This window comes from Mobula hypostoma, chromosome 2, assembly GCF_963921235.1.
Source record: "Mobula hypostoma chromosome 2, sMobHyp1.1, whole genome shotgun sequence".
Classification (NCBI taxonomy): Eukaryota; Metazoa; Chordata; class Chondrichthyes; order Myliobatiformes; family Myliobatidae; genus Mobula; species Mobula hypostoma.
In genome coordinates this window covers 154492412-154514760 of record NC_086098.1, presented here as the reverse complement: position 1 = coordinate 154514760, position 22349 = coordinate 154492412, and the positions used below count along the sequence as shown (strand labels likewise).

At 42.5% G+C, this 22349-nt stretch overlaps 1 protein-coding gene across 1 annotated transcript in view; it reads right to left on the bottom strand.

Moving 5' to 3' along the window:
- Positions 1-8629: 8629 nt before the first annotated feature.
- LOC134359759 (immunoglobulin lambda-1 light chain-like) overlaps positions 8630-22349 on the bottom strand; it is a 35172-nt gene continuing 21452 nt past the window's right edge. Inside the window, exon 3 of the mRNA XM_063073357.1 lies at positions 8630-9208. Coding sequence (XP_062929427.1) covers positions 8886-9208 — 323 coding nt within the window. The 3' untranslated portion in view covers positions 8630-8885. The remainder of the gene's footprint in view (positions 9209-22349) is intronic.

Here is a 22349-nt window from a genome sequence, read left to right as displayed (position 1 = left end):
GTATTCTTTGCCGCGACATAATGTGGCTGGATCAGGGCAAGCAATTGGGGAAGTTCAGTCCCAGGAGCTTCAAGCTATCCTCTCAAATGTGTACCGCGACTTCCACTCTCTGAAGCGTTTTTTCTTTTGTGTTTTTAAGGTCTTTGGTTTTGTTGACATTAAGGAAAATGTGTGGTTACGGCATCATGTCAGTAAGTTCTCTAGCTCCTTCATGTACTCCGAATGATCGTTATTGGAAATGCGACATATTACAGTGGTAACATCTGCAAACTTGCAGATAAGAGTTAGAGCAGGATCTGCAACGCAGACATGAGTGTCCAGGGAGGAGAATAACGGGCTAACGACGCAACCTTGTGGCGTACCAGTGTTTTGAATAATTGTGGCGGAGGTCTGTGGCCTCTCCTTAATGACTGCAGTCTATTGGTCAGAAAGTCAAGTATACCATTGCAGAAGCAGGCATTAATTTTCAGTGCGCTGGGTTTTACTGATAAGTATTGAAGGCAGGACTTTAGTCAATACAATAAACAATAGCCTTTACTCTTCAAATGCTGCAGAGTTACATATAGGTTTAGGGGGATACATCTTCCATCGACCCGTATCGGCCTTGGTCAGATTGCAGCAGTTCGAGTTTATCTGGATAGCTGGGGTTGATGCGTGCCATGAGCAGCTATATGAAGCACTGCTTAGGAAATGTTACAGCTACTGAGTTGTAGTCGTTAAGACACCTTATCGTGCTTTCCTTTGCTACCAGAGTGTCAGTGGTCTTCTTAAAGGAGGAGGAGGTTAAAATGTCTGCAAATACCTCTGCCGTCTGATCCGCTCAGGACCTAAGTACACAGCCAGAAGGATCACCCGGGCAAGAGGCTTCACGTGGGTTCATCCTCCGGAAGCCTGATCTTACGTCCGCGACCGTGCCGGTAGATTCACTTGCATCATGCATCATCCCACTCCCTTCAGCATGAAGCCTGGATAGAATCTGTGGAATTCTTCTGGAAAGGCTGTGCTATTTTCGGCGATGCTGCCCATTTGGTTGTGTAATCCTTTAAAATCTGTAAGGACTATCATAGCTGACAGCTGGACCGAGACTCGACTGTGGACTGGTATAGTCTCTTAACATCTTTATGGAAGTTACAGTTTGATTTCTTATAGGGTCAGGATTACAGGATTACAATGTTGCAGGCCTACACTTCAGAAGAGAGTGGATCTCCCGGTTCACCTGTGGTTTCCGGTTTGGGAATATTTGGGTGTCCTCTCTAATACACAGTCCTCAACACACTTTCTGATAAAATCTGTGAAGGTAGTGACATCCTCATGTAGACTGGAGGCTGAGTCTGTGATCGTTGTCCAGTTTACCAACTCAAAACATTCACGTAGAATGTAGTCTGTTTCCTGAGACCACTGCTGCATGACATTCTGTTCTGGTTCCTACCGTTTCGGCTTCATATTTCGACAAAGCTTCTGTTCCTAAATACAGCTTCCGTTGTTAATATTGTTGCTGAAGTAGCGAAATAGTTATTAACTGTGTTTTGGTCTACTTGCTGATGGAATATAAGTCTTTGTTGTTATTAATTGCAGAATTGCCTAACCACTAAAATGCATACACAACTATTTAACGGGGCGGTTCAGGAGAGGACTTTAACTTTGACTGATGTACGTTTTATGTAATACGTTTCTGCCATCTGCTGGTCAAGTCGCAGATGCCGGAAAACACAGATGCTGTATTGGGAGTTCCATGAAAATCTGTCTGTGTGTACCAAGTAACATCTGACTTGAATTTTGGAAATCTACCGAAACGCGAATAACTGGAACTTACCAGCGACCCTCTTCAGAGAATTCCATAGAGTCCTCAGAAATAAAATTCTATGTCGAGTTCACGTGAGACCCAGCAGTGAAGGATAAAATCATTAACATCAGAGGCCGATAATCTGGTAACCTAATTAAGAGCGAACAACTGAATGAAGGGACACGGTTGCGCGGGGAAAATGATCAGCCTAACAATATTCAATAGTTTTGCATTAACTCAACATATTTTACAGCTTTAAAATATATACAAAGGCTGATTAGCCACTAATTAAATTTCTCAATAGCATTCCTTTAAATTTTATTCTACTTTTCAGTTCTCATGGTAGGCTTATTCAGAAAGTTAGAAGGCATGGGATCCAGGGAAGTTTGGCCAGGTGGATTCAGAATTGGCTTGCCTGCAAAAGGCAGAGGGTGGTGGTGGAGGGAGTACATTCAGATTGGAGGATTGTGACTAGTGGTGCCCACAAGGATCTGTTCTGGGACCTCTACTTTTCGTGATTTTTATTAACGACCTGGATTTGGGGTTAGAAGGGTGGGTTGGCAAGTTTGCAGACGACACAAAGGTTGGTGGTGTTGTAGATAGTGCAGAGGATTGTCAAAGATTGCAGAGAGACATTGATAGGATGCAGAAGTAGGCTGAGAAGTGGCAGATGGAGTTCAACCCGGAGAAGTGTGAGGTGGTACACTTTGGAAGGACAAACTCAAAGGTAGAGTACAAAGTAAATGGCAGGATACTTGGTAGAGTGGAGGAGCAGAGGGATCTCGGAGTACTTGTCCACAGATCCCTGAAAGTTGCCTCACAGGTGGATAGGGTAGTTAAGAAAGCTTATGGGGTGTTAGCTTTCATAAGTCGAGGGACAGAGTTTAAGAGTCGCGAAGTAATGATGCAGCTCTATAAAAATCTGGTTAGGCCTCATATGGAGTATTGTGACCAGTTCTGGTCACCTCACTATAGGAAGGATGTGGAAGCATTGGAAAGGGTATAGAGGAGATTTACCAGGATGCTGCCTGGTTTAGAAAGTATGCATTATGATCAGAGATTAAGGGAGCTAGGGCTTTACTTTTTGGAGAGAAGGAGGATGAGAGGAGACATGATGGAGGTGTACAAGATAATAAGAGGAATAGATAGAGTGGATAACCAGTGCCTCGTCCCCAGCGCACCACTGCTCAATACAAGAGGACATGGCTTTAAGGTAAGGGGTGGGAAGTTCAAGGGGGATATTAGAGGAAAGTTTACTCAGAGCGTGGTTGGTGCGTGGAATGCACTGCCTGAGTCAGTGGTGGAGGCAGATACACTAGTGAAGATTAAGAGACTACTAGACAGGTATATGGAGGAATCTAAGTTGGGGGCTTATATGGGAGGCAGGGTTTGAGGGTCGGCACAACATTGTGGGCCGAAGGGCCTGCACTGTGCTGTACTATTCTATGTTCTATGTCTATGAGAGATTTCAAGTTCTTCTGCGTGTCAGAAACATTCAACAGCATCAAGCGTTCTTGAGGGGTTGCATTACTGAGAAAATTTCAGGACCTTTCACAGACTTGCCATTGAAGATTACAATATATCAACGAGCACGACAGCATTAGGAGTTCACAGACAATAAGTCCGAACTTAACTGTAAATTGCTCACCTGCGTAGCTGGCATGCCACTCGTAACGTATCCGAACCTGGTTCTCAGGGCAACACATTAACATAAAAACATAGAAAATGCACAGAACAATTCAGGCCCTTCGGCCCACAATGCTGTGCCAAACATGTACTTACATTAGAAATTGCCTATGATTACCCATCCCCTCTATTTCTCTCAGATCCATGTACCAATCCAGGAGTCTCTTAAAAGACCCTATCGTATCCGCTTCCACCACTGTCGCCGGCAGTTCATTCCAAGCACTCTGCGTAAAAAAAAAACTTGCCCCTGACATCTCTTCTGTACCTACTTCCAAGCACCCTAAAACTGTGCCCTGTCGTGTTAGCCAATTCAGCCCTGGGGAAAAACCTCTGACTATCCACACGATCAATGCTTCTCATTATCTTATACACCTCTATCAGGTCACCTCTCATCCTGCGTCGCTCCAAGGAGAAAAGGCCAAGTTCACTCAAACTATTTTCATAAGGCATGCTCCCCGATGCAGGCAACATCTTTGTATATCTCCTCTGCACCCTTTCTGTAGTTTCCACATCCTTGCTGCAGTGAGGTGACCAGAACTGACCACAGTACTCCAAGTGGTGTCTGTCCAGGGTCCTATAAATTTGTAACATTACATCTTGGCTCTTAAAGTCAATCCCACTGTTGTTGAAGGCCAATGCACTGCTTAGATACGTACTGTACATATCAGTGGGCTGGGAGTGAGCAAGACTTGTCCACGCCAATTTTCTGGCGAAGTGAAATTCATGCCAATATATAAACGTGCTAATTAAACGATCAGAGCAGCGTTCGTTAAACGCGGTTACTACGTTAACAAGAACGGTTTGATGCAGTGTATTGATTCGGCGAAGAGAAGTATGCAGGAGCTGGAGTTTTGTTCATCAACGATATTAATTTTTTTCTGTAATAAAGAGTCTGCTGAAGTTGCCAGCATCACCTTTATTCAGAGCCCCGAACAGTCCTCCTCGCAGGGGCAACTCTGCATCTGCGAATCTGTTGGGGCCGGCTTCTGTATCCCGTGTTTCCGAAGCGGCCTCAATCTACATTGGTGATACTCAATGTAAATTGGGGGGAGGGGCAATTTGTTCACCACCCCCGCTCCCTGCGCAAAAAGCGAGATTTCCCGGTGGCAAACAATTTTAATTCCTATCTGCATTCCCTTCTCACATCTCAGTCTATGGCCTCTTTTTCAGCCTGATGTGCTGAGTTCCTCCAGCATTTTCATGGGTTTCCAGCATCTGCTGTACCTCTTCTGTGCACGACGCATTTCTGTATATGGAGAGTGTGGGTGTGAAATATAAGACCAGTGTAAACTACATTTCTGTATATGGAGAGTGTGGGTGTGAAATATAAGACCAGTGTAAACTACATTTCTGTATATGGAGAGTGTGGGTGTGAAATATAAGACCAGTGTAAACTACATTTCTGTATATGGAGAGTGTGGGTGTGAAATATAAGACCAGTGTAAGCTACATTTGGTTTAACTATTCAGGGTTCTGCCGCACTCATCGTTTCACTGCTTTTTACTTGGTCAACCTCGACCAGAGAAAGTGGTTCTTCCACATCCAAAGAAAACAATTTCTGTGGGCGATGAACGTGGATAACATAACGTGTCCTCAGTAAGGAATCCCCGGAGGTAAAAATAATCCCATCCCCACATCATTGCTCATCTCCGCGTACTGGTGCACGTCTCTCCTTGCTCTGATCCTAAGGCAATTTCACCTATTCAGAAAGTCAGGGACAAGTTTGAAGCCTAGCCTTTTGTCTCGTACTTTATGAACAACTGCGAGGACATACTTTCAAGCAATTATATAGTCGATACAGCCTTATATTTATCTTATCTCATTCCTGAACCACCCATTGTCTCATATTTCCATTACTAAATATTAAATGTCCCTATATATTTCCTTATCAGAGCAAGTTATCAGCTCAGCAATAGAAAAAAATAAATTACAGAGGAATGAGAGAGGAGCTTGCCCACTGGATAGGAGAGGGATAGTGGCTGGGGTGACGGCAGAACCGAGGTGGCTGAAGTATCTGGGAACAATTCATAAGGCGCAGGATAGACATGTTCTACAGAAGAAGTTGTTCACAGATGGCAGAACTAGGCAACCGTGGCTGACAAGGGAAGCTGAAGACAGCCTCTGGTTCATTGCATAACACCCAAACCTGTAGGCTCAACGACAAACTGCTCTAATAAGCCATCTCGTAGGCATTAAACAAATTCAACAAATTCTCTTTCTTACTCTCTTGTGATCCACTACCATCCTGATTTTTCCAATCTACCTGCATGGTATAATCGCCCATGACTATCATAGCATCGCTCTTTTGACACGCCTTTTCTATTTCCCGTTATAATTTGCTGTCCACACCCTAGCTACTCTTTGGAGGCCTGCATATCACTACCATCAAGTTCCTTTTACCCTATCAGTTTCTTAACTCAACACACAATGATTCAGCTTCTTCCTGTTCTATGGCACATCCTTCTCATAATTTGTTGTCAGTCTTTACCATCAGATCCACGGCAGCCCCTTTGCCACTCCTATCCTTCCGATAAATGTATAATCTAGAACGTTCAGCTCCCAACTACAACCATCCTTCAGGCACGATTCAGTGATGCCCGCAACTTCATATCCGACCATTTGTAAAAGTGCAACAAGGTCATCCACTTTATTTTTTATACTCCATGCATGAGATATAACACTTTGTGTACAGCTTTGGCTACCTTCTTTGGTTCCGCATCCCGAGTGCACTGGTATTCCCCTGCTGGCTGCAGTTTTGTCCTGTAACCTGCCTGCCCCCCCCGCCCCCCCCCCCCCCGACGGTCTGACTGAACGCTGACTTTGCTTTTCTACCATCCGTCCTATTCTGAATCCCATCACTCCGATTCCCACCCCCCTGCCAAATTAGGTTAAACCTCCCAAACAGCTCTATCAAACTCGTCCGTCGGAATATTGGTCCTCGTCGGATTCAGGTGCAATCTGTCAGTTTTGTACAGGTCATACGTGCCCCAGAAGAGATCCCAATAGTCCAAATCTTGAAGCCTTACCCTCAGCACCAGCTTCTCAGCCACATATTTATCTGCCAACTTAACCCTGATTCTACCCTCACTGGCGCGTGGCACACGTAGCAATCCAGACATTCCTATCGAGTTCCTGCTTCTCAGCTTTCTGCCCAGCAAACTAAATTCTCTCTTTGGTTTTCCATCCTATGTCATCGGTACCAATATGTACCAAGACATCTGCCTGCTCTCCTTTGCCCGCCAAAGTGCTGTGGACGCGATCCAAGACGTCCCTGACCCAGGCACCTGCCATCATGCATCCGTATGTTCCGTTCACTTGCACAGAATCTCCTGTCTGTTCCTTTGACAATTGAGTGCACTATCACTACCGCTCACCTCTTCTCTCTCTCTCTCCCTTTTGCACCACAGACCCATGCTCAGTGGTAGTAACCTGGACTCGTGGCATTCCTCTGGGAGGTCATCCCCCACAACAGTATCCAAAACGTTAGACTTATTATTGAGGGGAATGGCCACAGGAGTGCTCTGCGCTAACTGCTTATTCACTGTCCCATTTCTTTTCCTGACAGCCACTCAGCTATCCGCCTCCTACAACTTAGGGGTGACTACTTCCCTTTAACTCTGATCGATGATCTCCTTACTCCTCCGACCAATCCGTGCAAGTTGCTGCATAATGTAACAGTTGTAGCTGTTATAGCGGCTGAAGTATCAGAAAGCCACGGAATATATTTGTGGTCAACTTCATATTAAGCTAAATTATCCCTTGATCTTATTTGCAAATGATGCCACCCTTCTAATTAATTGATAAAGGGTTTACACACCAGACAATATGATAGACAGTAACGGCCTCTGCACTTGTAATCGCATGTAACGCAAGATATACGCAAAGATTTACAATGTAAAGCTTAACTTCATCCAAAAAATGGAAATGAATTTCTCAGAAAGTCTGCATAATGTCACCCTAAATATTTCAAAGTATCTTTTGTATAGGCAAGAATTCCCCCCCCACTCTCTCTCTCTCTCTCTCTCTCGCTATATATGTTTTTAGATTGAGAGAGAGAGACAGCGATCTCTCTCTCTCTCTTTCTCTCTCTCTCTCTGTGTGTGTGTGTGTGTGTGTGTGTGTGTGTGTATGCACACACGAAGCTAGAGAGAGAGAGGTTTGCCTACAGAATGACACCTTTCCTAGTCACATTTCCTATATCTCGGTTTGCTGTTTACTTCCTTTCTCTCCAGCCCTTCTCTCTTTTGGTTCTAGTAATTTTACCCCTAAAGGCAGGACGCCTCCAGATATTCCATTTGCCACGATTCAATGGATAGAGATTTGCAGGAATAATTAGAACTTAGTGTTGTTGTGTTTTGGGGATGGCCGTCAGACACTGGACATAGGTGGGCATTTGTCTTAGGTTTCGGCACTCAGGAGTTAATGTTAGTGCTTTGGATACTTGTTGTCGGAGAATCAGCAGGAGCAGAATAATTCCTACACCGGCATCTATCCATGTTCAATGTGACTTTCGCAATTATTATCTTGGCAGAGATGGCGGGTTATTATCGACGTGTTTCCGGATCCATACATGAACGTGGAAGCCCCAAAGTGACAGACATAGTTCTACCAACAATTGTATTGTACACCTCGCTACCGGGGCACTGGTAACTGCGCAGCTCCGCGGCTTTTATAAGTTCAGAGAAGTAAGAGATCCGAGTTGTTGTGGCGCAGGATCCAGCATTCTCTCCAAATGAATAGATTATTTTTCAGTTTTTATTTCCTATTTAATACTTTATGATCGTTTGCTAATACGGGAGGCTTACAGAAATAGTAAAGCGCTTTAATGGAGGGCACACTGGGGGTGTGCATTTTGCAGTGTTTTCCAGAGAGGATTTGTGAGTATGACTTATTCACTTCACCCAATACCCTTTCAAGAAACAAACAGCTAGGAAATTACTGCAGTCGCCCTGATTCTGGAATAAAGAGAGAAAAGGGTGGAAATATTTTAAAGGCGAGATGGCATTAGTGGTAAGCGCAGAACTGACGATTCAGATCAATGACGTTTGGTTTCACTGGGGAATCATTCTTCCACTGAATTCACGCTCACAGTCTCCCACCATGGACAGCCATCCGCTACCAAAATTCCCTAACACATCTGGACAAATATAAATTTTTGGTAATCATCAATTTATTAATATTCAGATGTTCAAAATATTACTATTGTTAGTACGCAAGTATAGGTCACTATGGGAGATAAGAGATTTAATTACGTTACTCCACTGGTAAAATGACACTGGCATACCACAGACAATGCATTCAAGCAATCACTGTTCATCTGCTATGACCGAAAATGTATCCAACAAAATCAAAGAGGCAACGTCGAAACGAGACACTTATTTTCAAATGTAATGAATCGGTACATAGATTGCTTGAATTAGATACAGCTGGATCTCATGACGTTTGCTTTAAGTGGGGCTGCTTGAGTCTCGTGTTTAACCACGCAGGAGAAAAGCTCGTGTGAGTTCCAGTCTGAGGCGGGCAGAGTCAGGTAACTACTCGCACTGAACGTGTTGTCCGTGTCCTGCTGGATCCGGCTGGTCTCAACGCCATTCTTTCTGGTATTACCATCCATAGTCCACTCGATATTCACAGCGCCCGGATTAAACCCACTCACCAAACACACCAGGGTGGCGGTGCCCTTTCCCCTGAGTTCTTCTGTCGAAGGTCCGAGGACGGACACCACGGGGGGTTGTGGATCTGAAATAAAAAAAACATGTATAGCTGCCAATCAATTACTGATTGAGTAATCTGAAATTAATGCCTTTCCTCGGATCTACGAGAGATTGCACATGCTGTGATCTGAAGCAAAAGAACTGCCAACCGACTGAATTCATCGGGTCGGGCAGCATCTGTAGAAGCAAAGAGACAGTCGTGCATTAGGACCCATTTGCCTCGACACATGCTGCCTGACAGGCTGAGTTCCTCCAGTAGCTTTAATTTTACTAAAAAGTTTTTCTTTATTGATTACACGACCGACATCGCTGTATCAGTATGAAAACTGTTATCCAATGGAACCCGATTTATTGAACGTGAATAGCGATAGAAGCCGAGGTGACTGTAAATGCAATAGCCTGGGGGTATTTAAAGAATATAACCAAGACAAAAAGCAAAAACAAATCTTTCTTTCTCAAAGAAAACAATGTTGACTAATCAGATGCTTTGAATTTCAAAATTAACCGCGCCGTCAATCAAAGAGGCCGTAGAGTTTCCAATTTTATGCATTTTCTTTACCTTATACAAGTTTCGAATGGAATTCGGAATAAATATTGATGGGGGAAGGTCAGCGAGCAATGGAAATGAATAAGGAACTTACTGTGGGTATTAAGATTGTATCTTCTTTGTCGCATTCACATTTCGACATGCATGTCGAAACAAATAATAGATATGAACTTTGAATAAACGCCTAAGCGTGCCGAATGGAAAGACTGTATATTGTAATATTTAACTCAAAAAATTCGGGTCAATTCAAGTTGCTAAATCGATCATTAATTTGCTTTTGCCTCCCATTAGGCGCTAATGTTGCTGACAGTTGCAAATATCAAACCGGGACAATCACTGACCGAACTATTTCGATTATTTGAACTATTTAACTGGTAGATTTTACTAATTCCCACGCGCCAATGAGGCAAGCAAGTTCCACTCCCCCCTCCCAAAAAATCCAGCAATCCCGTCACATTCGGGATCTGCTTCTGGGGACGGAACCAGAGTCGGAATGTCAGGCGCTACCTGAATAAAAGCAATTGTTTTCTTAAAACTAAAGTTTTCTTAAAACTAAATTTTCTTCTAAACAAATTAGACAATGCTACATTTAAGTTCCAAGAAATAATCTGTTTTTACACCTGGAGTTTTCTCTCCTATAATTGTCCATCATAAAAAGTAGACGAAACAAATAATCATCTCGTTTTCACATTGCTAACTCCGGGACAATTGTCTGTAACTCACCCCCGATTGCGGTGCTGAATGCACTCACGAGCTTTGGGAAAGTGCGCCATCAATGCAGGTTTACATTTTGTCTTCATGCAAGCTCACAACTATGTTAAGGGAATGTACTAGGTAAAGTTGCTGAAGCGATCTCGTCCTAATCTCTTCCTTCCTCTACCCTTCAGCAACACACCTGAATCTCCGAACCCACATATCACAGAGAAGACTGACGGCGAGTATTTAAATCGGAATAGGATTTAATATCCTGAGAGATTATAGGCACGTTCATCGATATTACACTTTTGGTGACACAAATCACAGAAGAAATGGCAAAAGTCAATAAACAGAAACTCTGAGAAGGTATTTCGAAAAAAAAACCTCATATTCAGATCTGCGTCTACCAAAGGGAAGTTACGTGACAGTGGCATTAAGGCTTTTAGTGTGATTTCGGACATGAGCTGAAGCAATTTGCAGCACTGTCCAAGAAGAATTTAATGTTGTACAATCACATGGAGAATAAATGGTAAAATATAAGCGTTTCCTGTTGGGGTTTCAGATTGTGCAGATCAGACAGTCTGGAAAACAGTCAAAGACAACCTGAGTCTCGGAGGTCTTAAGATTTAACAGTTCAGAAGGGAGTCGATCTGGTGTCAACGTTTTCTTGAAACCTGCACTCTCTGACTTTGTCTATTGTTAATTACCCGTTTGTACTGTTTGAACTTCCGTTTCAGATGGGACTTACTGATTGTCTGATAACATCGGTCAAAAAGGAACCTTAGTGTCCCTAATCGTCTCACAAATAATACAAAAATCCTTTATGTAGTGCTTTCAACGACAACAAAACATGTCATAGTAACACAACAAGACCAAATTTGAGCCCATAAACACTGAAAACTAGAGGAGCAAAATTTGGACAAAGTCATACGTTTTAAAAGTTTTTAAAAAAGAACAAAGAACGATAACGACATAGAGTGTTTTAGGGATGGCATTTCAGAGCTTGGAGCATCTACACATGAAAGCGCTGCTAACATGATTAAGTGGCGAAAATTAGATCGCAACTGGTTATAAGGTTGAATACTACAGAAATGAAATTGGTCCAAGCCTAAGGATCATATCATAACAAGGGTGACATTTTTTTCGTACGTAATTCTTTAACTGGGAGAAATTATAAGTCAATAAACACAGGAGAGGAACAGGACGAGAGGGAGTTGGGAAATGGAAAACAGGGTTTAGAAGAATTCAGGTTCCCACAGCACAGAATGGGGTAAGGTTACAAGTAAATTTGAAAAGTCGCGAGTCGAGATTGCGGAGGAAGAAAGAAGTGTTTTCCATTCTCAGCTCAATAACTTCAGTAGCTCTCTTTCAGCCTCACACCATTCGGTGGGGAAATCGGATCAACGCCTTTGGGACTTACCTTCCTGCCTTTTCCAACTTGCTGTCGAAGTTGAAGACGCGTTGTGGTAACATGGAAATAAATGGCGTGTATCTCCTCTTCATGATTCGACACCATCAATAATATCAGGCGCCATTTGGACTTATTGTTCTTATTGGACTTATTAACATAAAATGACCGAAGAAGGAAAAAAACACTTACTGCTCAAATTCAGTTTGGTTCCTTTTCCGAAGGTGAGGACACCACTTTTCCCTACAGCGCAGTAATAGTCGGCAGCATCTTCCGATTGCACGTTTGTGATTGTTAAGTGCATCTTGTTGCTAGATGAGTCTACGGAACCGGTAAATCGCTCTGGAATACCGGAAGCTCTGCCATCGCTTTCATCCCACACATACACAGGGGCGCTGCCGGGTTTCTGCCAGTACCAGCTCGCGTAGTAACTACCGATGTTGCCTCCTGACATGGTACAAGTGATCTTTACAGTTTTCCCCGCAGAAGTCGAGATAGACGGGGACTGAGTCAAAACAAAATCCGCGACTGTATCTGGGGAAATATGGATTAGTGTTAGAGTTGTCACACATCCATACAAAGTAAAATGCAGCGATATTATAGCTTATTTAGGCATTGTACTTACTTTGAAAACAGAACACCAGTACGACAAGACACCGAATCCATTCGGCCATGGTGAAGGAGTAGAAGTGTTGTTTTCCGACACAAGTTCGGTTCTTAATTCCATCTGAACCCCCCTTTAAATAGTCCTAAGTATCGTTACGTCATTGCATATTAATTATTCATGCAACCGTCTACTCACGTGACACCAAAACACGAAACTGTTGGTCTGAATTTATCTTATATTTGCATCGTACCAGCCCTTCGGGACAAGCAAATAGTAGAAAACATCAGAGTAAACCGCACGGTAAAACGGGAAGGAACAATAGATTCGATATAATGCGACCTATACAAGCCCAAATATTACTTCAGACAGGAGTAGCTGGAGGGCGATAATTGCCCAGGAGACTGTCTCATGCTCTGTCAAGAGACACACAGATGAACATATTGTAGCCGAATAAATTATTGCGCGAAAACAAACATTGAAATTATAAAGAAGAAAAGCTCACGTGTACTACCTGCGGTGCGGCGGACAACATTACTTTGAAAACAATTATGTTAGATTTCCGTTTGATTCCAATTTAAGTCCTTAAATCAGGTTTTCTCTGTTAGATAATCTTGGGAATTGTAGATCCTTGAAAGAATGCATCAAATGATGGACTTGGATCAAAGGTGTCTTTGGGGCATTTACTATTGACTGCATGGTGAGGGCGTTCGGGGTGGTGGTGCTGTGGTCGGTGCTGCTGCTTGTGTGTGGAGGAGGTGGGGGGACTTTGGGGATCTGATGTCACCATCATTCATACTTTCGGGTTTCTTGCTCCGTGATTGTCTCTGTGAAGCGTAAGACTTTCAGGTTGTATGGTGAATACATCTTCAGATATTAATTTGAGCCATTTGAAAGCCAGGACGTGTGGGCATTTTAAGGGTGACACCAAAGTGGGAGAGAAAACGGGTGAGAGAGCAAGAGTGAGGAAGATCAAGGACGAGGAGCTGAGAGTGAGGAAACAGTTATTTCTGCTACGAATGGAGCGAATGTTCAGGAAGTATCAATACCAGGTGTCTGCATGAAAGGGATTAAATCTATTGTATAATAAATGGAACATCGCTAACAGAGTTGGGTGCCGGGTGAAGGTATATCTTTACCAAAGGAGTTGTAAGCCACTTCTTCCCTCCTTTACTTTACAGATTACCTTTGGGCAAGGGTATAGCTCATGCTGAGCCCCCCCCCCACCCCCCCCCCCGCTCAGGATCACGTGAAGCCATGCAAGCTGTGGTAAATGGATGTATGAGAAGCTGGTGCTTATCAGAAGTCCTGGTTATGGGACTAGTGACGCCAGGCAGATAATCTCTGAAGAGTATTGATAATTGCTGGGGGTCACTCGCCATGTAAAGACAAAACAGGCAATAACAAATAATTTCTGTAGAATTTGTCAAGAACAATCATGGTCATACAACGCAGTACATAATGATAATCATATTGACACAGACGGGGGAGTTGCAATGAAAGTTGCGACTGTCGAGCGGCACTGTTCAACATTCAAAGAAGTGCTGGACAAATTAATGGAGCCGAAATCCCGAAAATCAGCAGATAATAAGCAACCAGTATTACTAAAGTAAACAGACGTGGACGGAATAGTTTCAGTGACTGTTCTGTTCACATTTTATATAGGTGATGGAAATTCTGGCGTTCGCAAATGTAATCTCATCGCCGAGGAAAGGAGGTGAAAGGATGACAAGAAATTACAGGCGTATAGTATGGAATAAAGTCCTACCTCGAAATTTAGAGTCGTAAACTAAATCAGATGGAACTGGGGCAATATACTGGCATATCTTGAGAATTTCGTGACTGACAGGAATGTTGTACAAGGAATGAAGAGAAAGCAGTCATTAATTGCAAGAATCAGTGCTTAGGCCGCACCCATTTAGAATGTATTCGAATGAGTTGCTTGAAGGAAGTGAATGTAATATTTCTGAATTGGCCAATGCTATCAAATTCGGTGGGATCTAGTTGCCATAGAGTGAGTAGAAAACATTCCTGGGATACCGGACTATTGTTTAGGAGTCGCAATACGACATTCAAATTACGTATCAGTCATAATCGCATTGTATGATAGAAGGTGCGAAATACCAGCTGCCTCTCTCTGTTACTAACGTTCATATTTTCCGTTTCTCGGTACTTTCATGACCGGAGACAGTTAGGGTCGTGTAGGATTAATTGAAATTACACGGTGTATTATGTAAAACTGCTCCACAATGTTCCTTCTGAGGTGTGAGCGCAATCATCCTTTGCGACAAGCGCAGAAAGGAATTTAAAATGCGCACAAAATATTGTTACCACCCCACCCCCCACCTCGTTGGCATGTTAAGTACACAAATCACATTTCCTTTTCCCGTTTATGATGCGAACGGCGTTGACACCGTGGAGTTTGCAATGATTTGTTTATTGAATTTAGTGCAGGCTTATTTATACTGTTTTTATTGAAGAAGTTATTTTACCCGGAGTCGAATTCCAAAGAAGCGACGGGCGTGAAACCTAAAGAACTGTTAGTTCATTTAAAGCGGAATGGTTTAACCAGACATGAGAAACTGCTACACTGAAAGCTCACGAGGGTAGGAACGCGCAGCTGTGAGAAACATTTACGTAAACTACAGAAACTGGTGTTACTGCGTGTATTGTCCCGATGAAAAAATTGCTGGATAGTTTGCAAGTGGAAAGAATTTGAGGGATATTTGGAAACTTGAATTTTTAAATTGTAATTTAACGAGCAAGTCACATATGGCGGTACGTAAAAGCTCCTTCATAAACCGCTGCAGGCCTCCTTCGTATGTTTTATGAGAGTGCAGATGAACGAGAACGAAAACGGTCAAACCCAGAGGAGATCAAAGTTCTTATTTACATTTACTTTATTTCTTTCAAACAATGAACAATCAACTGGACTTGGTAGCTTATCATCTTTAGAATCGCTTCAAGTTTACTTCCACTTTAAAATTCTCCGTGCACATTTTGTTGGCACACACCGGTCAGTACAAATTAGAGGGGACATTACTCCCATAGGTGTTTTTCATGTGGCCTGTTATGTGATCACCCTTTTAGATAGAGCATATTAGTGATAAGCCCCTTCACCACATTTGCAAAGTTCTAGCTCACTGGTAGCCTGAAGAGTTTGAGCTAACGATTAGTTTCAGTGGCTAATGGATAACAGGAATAGAGCATCAAGTATCTGAAAAGGAGGAAATGTAGAAATACAAGTGACTTTGGGTAATTCTTTCGACCATCGTCGGGAAGTTGCGCAAGCAATGCGTGTCCATTTAGAACACTTCAGAGCAGAGATTATTTTCAGTGTCTTACCCATCTTTATTTTATCTTATCCGATGATGTGGTTACAGGAGTGATTTAAAGAAAGTTTGTGAATGGAGTTTACTTTACCCATCTCATCCTGCTGCGTTGTTAGACGCTGCGCTGATGCACAGAGGATCCGGTTTTGGGGCCGTCTGGCACTACAGAGCAAATATTTTCGAAACACTGTCCGAACAGGCAACATCTGAGAAGGTAACAGGGTGATAGACGTTTCGGATTGAGATTCTGCTTCGGAACAAAACTTTCATTGAAATAGACACTGTTATTCAAAATACGCTGACCTCATGCAGTTCTCAAGTTATCAGGCATTCGATTTACGATAAACAGCTTGGACAGATCTGTTACTTGCCTTAAATAGAAGACACACATGGCTCGAAGAAACAAAACCATTTATAAAATGTCATTCCAGCGACAGCTTGTGACATAGACATTCGTTCAGTTTTCTAGGGCCAAAGTTCAAAGTCAATTTTATTACCCTAATACATATTTGCCACGATATACTTCCCTGGGATTCAATTTCTTGCAGGAATCACAGTAAGTCCAATATTACAAAGACAACAATTTGTGAAATTATAAAAGGAAAAAAGCCCAAACTAATAATAATATATACGCAAGTCATAAATATGGAGAGCATGAGTTGTAGGGTTCTTGAAAGTGAGTTAACAGGCTGTGTAATCAGGATAGACCCACTTTTCTAGCCAATTTATTTCGGTTATACAGGATACAAATCAATAATTCTTACAATAATGTTCTATATCACCTTGTATTTTTGCCAGCAACACAGATGCGTCAACTGCTCCATAGCTTTATCTGCTCCTTGATGCTCACAAATATCACGGTACCAATACATCATCTGGTTTCTTTCACCTTCTGGCATATCCCCCGAGCTTCCCATGACGGTAAGTTTATAATAGTCAATCTATTATAAACGCACATAATATCTGAGGAATATGATTCCTCCTGAAGGAAATCTCTCATTGGATGGCTGACAGCAAAAACTATTGCAGCAAGCTCTGCCGCTTGTGCACTTAATGGTTCAGGTAACTCGATCTCCAATACTTCCTCCACTTCTACATATATACCACATTCTGTAAGTCTCTCTGCATCCTGAACTGGTGACGATGCATCAACAAACATCCTTAAAGAGGAACTTTCCAGTCACACGACTTTATTTTCCTCTCCTGATTTTTGATGGGAACGAATGTCCATTCCGTACTTGGACTATTGTCACCTGACACTCAGGAGGTTCATGCAGATAAGTTAAATTGTTAGCAAGCACGTTTGTCGTGTTACCACTTTTAGCTGTGACATTATAACCCTCTAATAGCAATGCCCATCGGACTTATCCAGTTTGACTGAATGTTCCAATCTTTAACGACCATCCAAAAAAAAGCTAAATTGTAGTATTCTCTGGTAAAATAGTTAGCGGATTAGGAGCCGTGATATGTGAAATGCTTAACTGTCCTAAACACTGCTAATAGTTGATACTCACGTGTTGTATATCCTTGGTTTACTGGAGTAAGCATTCGAGATCCATACGTCATTGGCTCCAGACGACCATGTGTCTCCTAGAGTAACACTGCTGATATCAAGCTACTGGTGGCAGCGGCCTCCAAAGGGCATGGCTCGGAACTGTTTGGTGTCTTAAGAGATGGTGCTTCTGCAAGGCGAGTGTTGAGATCTAAAATTCTCTTATTTGTGTTCTAGTTTTCATTTCAACGAACAGTGTTTTTGAGGAGCTCCATAAGTGGGTCGGCTTTGGTGGAAAACTCTTCTTGTGGTCTCTCCAAAGCCTTATCAGACGGTGAAACTACCTCGATCTCCTCACGTCAATGGGGAAATGTAGTTTAGCCACTACATCCACATGCTGTTTATCTTTCCCTCTTTTCCCGTGGACTATGACCAGTCCCAAGTAACTAAGCTGCCGCTTTATGATTTGAGCATTTTTCGGGTAAACCTTCAAAGCCATCTCCTGTAACAATTGCAGTAGTTCTTTAAATAACTCATAATGCTCATTTCGGGACTTTGTAACAGTCGATCATCTACATATTGAATGAAACAGTATGGAGTTGAGAAGGCTTTCAGCCCACTAGCCAACCATTTATGAAAAATGGATGGAGAATTATGAAATCCTTGCGGCAAAACTGTCCACGTATACCGTTGTGCTTTCCAAGTGAAAGCAACTTTATATTGACACTCTCTTTTTAATGGGACAGACCATATTCTGTTGATTACATTCAGTAGTGCTACATAATTTTGCTTAATCATAGTCTCAGAACTTACGCCTACAGTAGAGGCGTTAAAGGGATAACTTTATTCAATTCCCGGTAATCTATGGCAACCCTTCGACTTTCATCGGATTTTTGAACTGATCATGGGGGAGAATTATTTGTATATATTATTTCTTGCAAAACTCCCTGTATTAACAAAGTCTAAATAACTTTATCTGCATCTACCTCTGTTTGTCTTGGAAATCCGCATTGCTCTGGGTTTTCGGATCAAGGCGCCAGCCAATCTATAATGATCTGTCTGGCCTTTCAGTCTTCCATCATATCTTCTGCCTCACTTGCACCCGCAAAAGTACATACCCTGTCCTCATATTATCTAACTGTAGCGTCAATAGGGACCTGCTCTCTATCAACATTAAACTGCAAATTAATCGGTCAAAACTCAAAACTGCTTTCTTGATAAAATCACTTCCAGAAAATGTTCCCGAGTAGTCCATAACACTTTAAAAATCTGTAAAGTATTTCTATGTTTGGTACAGCGTATAAAGGGAAATAGAAGATCAAATAATCTCCAGCAGAAGATGTAATGACTAGTATTCGATCCATAAAACAGTGATATAACTTTGCAAGGAATAAGAAACATTATCAGATCTAAGGACGTGGAGCAGTTTAGAATTCAACAGCAATAACAACACACAATGCGCGCGCTCGCAGTGCTGGGCAGTGTCTGAACAGTCCCGTCAGCAATCTCATTAGAAGTCTCCCAGCACAGTTTATCAGTGCGCAGTAGGACCATGTTATTTGGTTGAGTTATCTGTTAGTTTTTAATGTGAGATGGGGAGGCCGCTGATAATTGCTTAGCGCTGTATTACACGGGGGGAAGGGCTGTTGGCTGATGAGGAGCATGAAGTGCGTTTTATGTGCATTGAATGGCCTTGCCCAACTTGGGCTGTGATGTCACTCTCTCCCATCCGAATTTCCACCCCCTCCCCAACAACAGCCTCACCATATTTTCTTCTCAATGTTCCCATTTATTAATCCATGTGTTTCACGGACATGTTTCATGGTCCAATGTGGCGATTTTTGAAGAGGAGGTGTGAGATGGAAGAGGAGGATTCTAGGCCTGTGCCTATGGACAATTCTGATAAAGTTAATGATGAAGAATTATAATTCTTTAAGTCAATTCCCCGCACTAGTGCAATAACAGACACAAACAAATCCGTCTTTACAACGAAAGCTACTTTATCAATCGGTGTTATATGGACTGGCGATTCAAGTCGTCCCATTCTATTGCGCCCAGTCTGTGGCAGACAACTTACACGTGCAGCATTGTCTCCAGCAAACTAGAAAGGACCTTTAACTACAAATCATTGCCATGTGATACGTAAAAGTGCTGATTATTTTAAACAGCTATTTGAATCTTAAAACAATCAGTGTAAAGCTTTTGTCAACAAAGCCACATTCAGTAAAAGTACTCAGGATGCAAGCTGTTTAGCAGCATAACTTATTACCCAGGAAAGGAAAGGTCACACAATTGGTGAGAACCTAATAATGCCAGCATTTAAAATTATAAAAGGTAAAATGCTAGATCAAGATGCAGTGCAGTAAGTCGATGTATTAATGACATATCACATGATGCTGTAAATGTTTTGCGTGATAATCTGGAAAACAACAACCTCTCTGTTGCTGCGTCAATGAAGTCACAAAAGAAAAGTAGTGTTGGATACAAAGCAGCTTCTTTATTCGACAAAACCAGGTACAGCAGACACCATATGGAGACGCTATTTGTCGAAAGGTCTGGCTGGCCCATCTTGGGATTCGGCATTTTATGTGCCAAACATCAAAGGACAATTCTGTATTTATTAAGTATAGAAAATAGTTATTTGAAACTACATACAAATTTCACACCTCCAGAATCACCTCCACACCACAGGCATCCAAATAAATGTTTAAGCCTGATCTTACGTCCGCAACGGTGACAGTAGATTCACGTGCATCATATCATACCCGTCCCTTCTGCATAAAGCGTGGAGAGAATCTGTGAAATTGCTCGGGAAAGACTGTGGTATTTTCGGCGATGTTGCCCATTTGATTGTGTAATCCTTTAAAATATGTAAGGACTGCCATAGCAACGGCTGGACCGAGACTCGACGGTGGACTGGGATAGTCTCTTAACATCTTTATGGAAGTTACAGTTTGATTTCTTATCGGGTCAGGGTTACATGATTTTAATGTTGCAGGCCTGCACTTCAGAAGAGAGTGGATCTCCCGGTTCACCCGTGGTTTCCGGTATGGGAACACTTGGGTGTCCTCTGTAGTACACAGTCCTCAACACACTTTCTGATAAAATCTGTGAAGGTGGTGACATCCTCATGTAGACTGGAGGCTGAGTCTGTGATCGTTGTCCAGTCTACCAACTCAAAATATTCATGTAGAATCTAGTCTGTTTTCTGAGACCAGCACTGTATGACTTTCTGTTCTGGTTCCTCTCGTTTCCGCTTCTTATTTCGACAAAGCTTCTGTTTCTAAATTCAGCTACTGTTGGTAATATTGCATCTAAAGAAGCGAAACGGTTATTAAATGTGCTTTGGTTTACTTGCTCATGGAAAATAAGTTCTCTGTTGTTGTTAATTGCAGAATTCCCTGCCATTAAAATGCATACACAACTATTTAACGCGGCGGTATGTACGAAATATTACGTAATACGTTTCTGCCATCTGCTGGTCAAGTCGCAGATGTCGGAAACGCCAGATCTGCTCAGAAATGCTGCACTGGACTGGGAGTACTGTAACATCTAACTTTAATTTTGGAAATCTACCTAAACGCGAATAACTGGAACTTACCGGCGACCCTCTGCAGAGAATTCCAGAGAGTCCTCAGAAATAAAGTTCAACGTGGAGTTCACGTGAGGCCCAGCAGTGAAGGATAAAATCACTAATGTCAGAGGCCGATAATCTGGTAACCTAATTAAGAACGAACAATTGAACGAAGGGTCACAGTTGCACTGGGAAAATGATCAGCCTAACAATGTTCAATAGTTTTGCATTAACTAAACATATTTTACAGCTTTAAAATATATACAAATGCTGATTAGCTACTAATTAAATTTTTCAATAGCATTCCTTTAAATTCTATTCTACTTTTCAGTGCTCATGAGAGATTTCAAGATCTTCCGCGTGTCAGGAACATTCAGCGGCATCAAGTGTTTTTGAGGGGTTGCATTACTGAGAAAACTACAAGACCTTTCACAGACTTGCCATTGCAGATTACAATATGTCAACGAGCACGCCAGTATTAGGAGCTTCGCAGACAATAAGTCCGAACTGAACTGTAAATTGTTCACCTGCGCAGCTGGCATGCCACTCGTAACGTATCCGAACCTGGTTCTCAGGGCAACTCATTAACATAGAAACATAGAAAACTTACAGAACAATTTAGGCCCTTCGGCCCACAATGCTGTGCCGAACATTTACTTAGTTTAGAAATTACCAAGGATTACCCATGCCCTCTATTTTTTCTAAGCTCCATGTACATATCCTGGAGTCTCCTGAAAGACCCTATCGTATCCACCTCCACCACCGTCGCCGGCAGCCCATTCCAAGCACTCACCACCCTCTGAGTAAAAAAATACTTTCCCGGACAACTCCTCTGTACCTACTTCCAAGCACCTTTAAACTGTGTCCTCTCATGTAAGCCATTTCAGCCCTGGGAAAAAGCATCTGACTATCCACACAATCAATGCCTCTCATCATCTTATACACCTCTATCAGGTCACCTCTCATCCCCCGTCGCTCCAAGGAGAAAAGGCCAAACTATTTTCATAGGGCATGCTCCCCAATCCAGGCAACATTCTTGTATATCTCCTCTGCACCCTTTCCATGGCTTCCACATCTTTCCTGTAGTGAGGTGACCAGAACTGAGCACAGTACTCCAAGTGGTGTCTGTCCAGAGTCCTATAAAGGTGTAACATTACCTCTCAGCTCTTAAACTCAATCCGACTGTTGTTGAAGGCCAATGCATTGTTTGGATCTATACTGTACATATCAGTGGGCTGGGAGTGAGCAAGACTTGTCCACGCCAATTTTCTGGCGAAGTGAAATTCATGCCAATATATAAACTGATAATTAAAATACCAGAGCAGCGGTCGTTAAACGCGGTTACTACGTTAACAAGAACTGTTCGATGCAGTGTATTGATTCGGCGAAGAGAAGTATGCAGGAGCTGGTTTCGTTCATCAGCGATATTAACTTGGAATACTTTCTGTAAAAAAGAGTCTGCTGAAGTTGCCAGTATCACCTCTATTTGGAGCCCCGAACAGTCCTTCTAGCT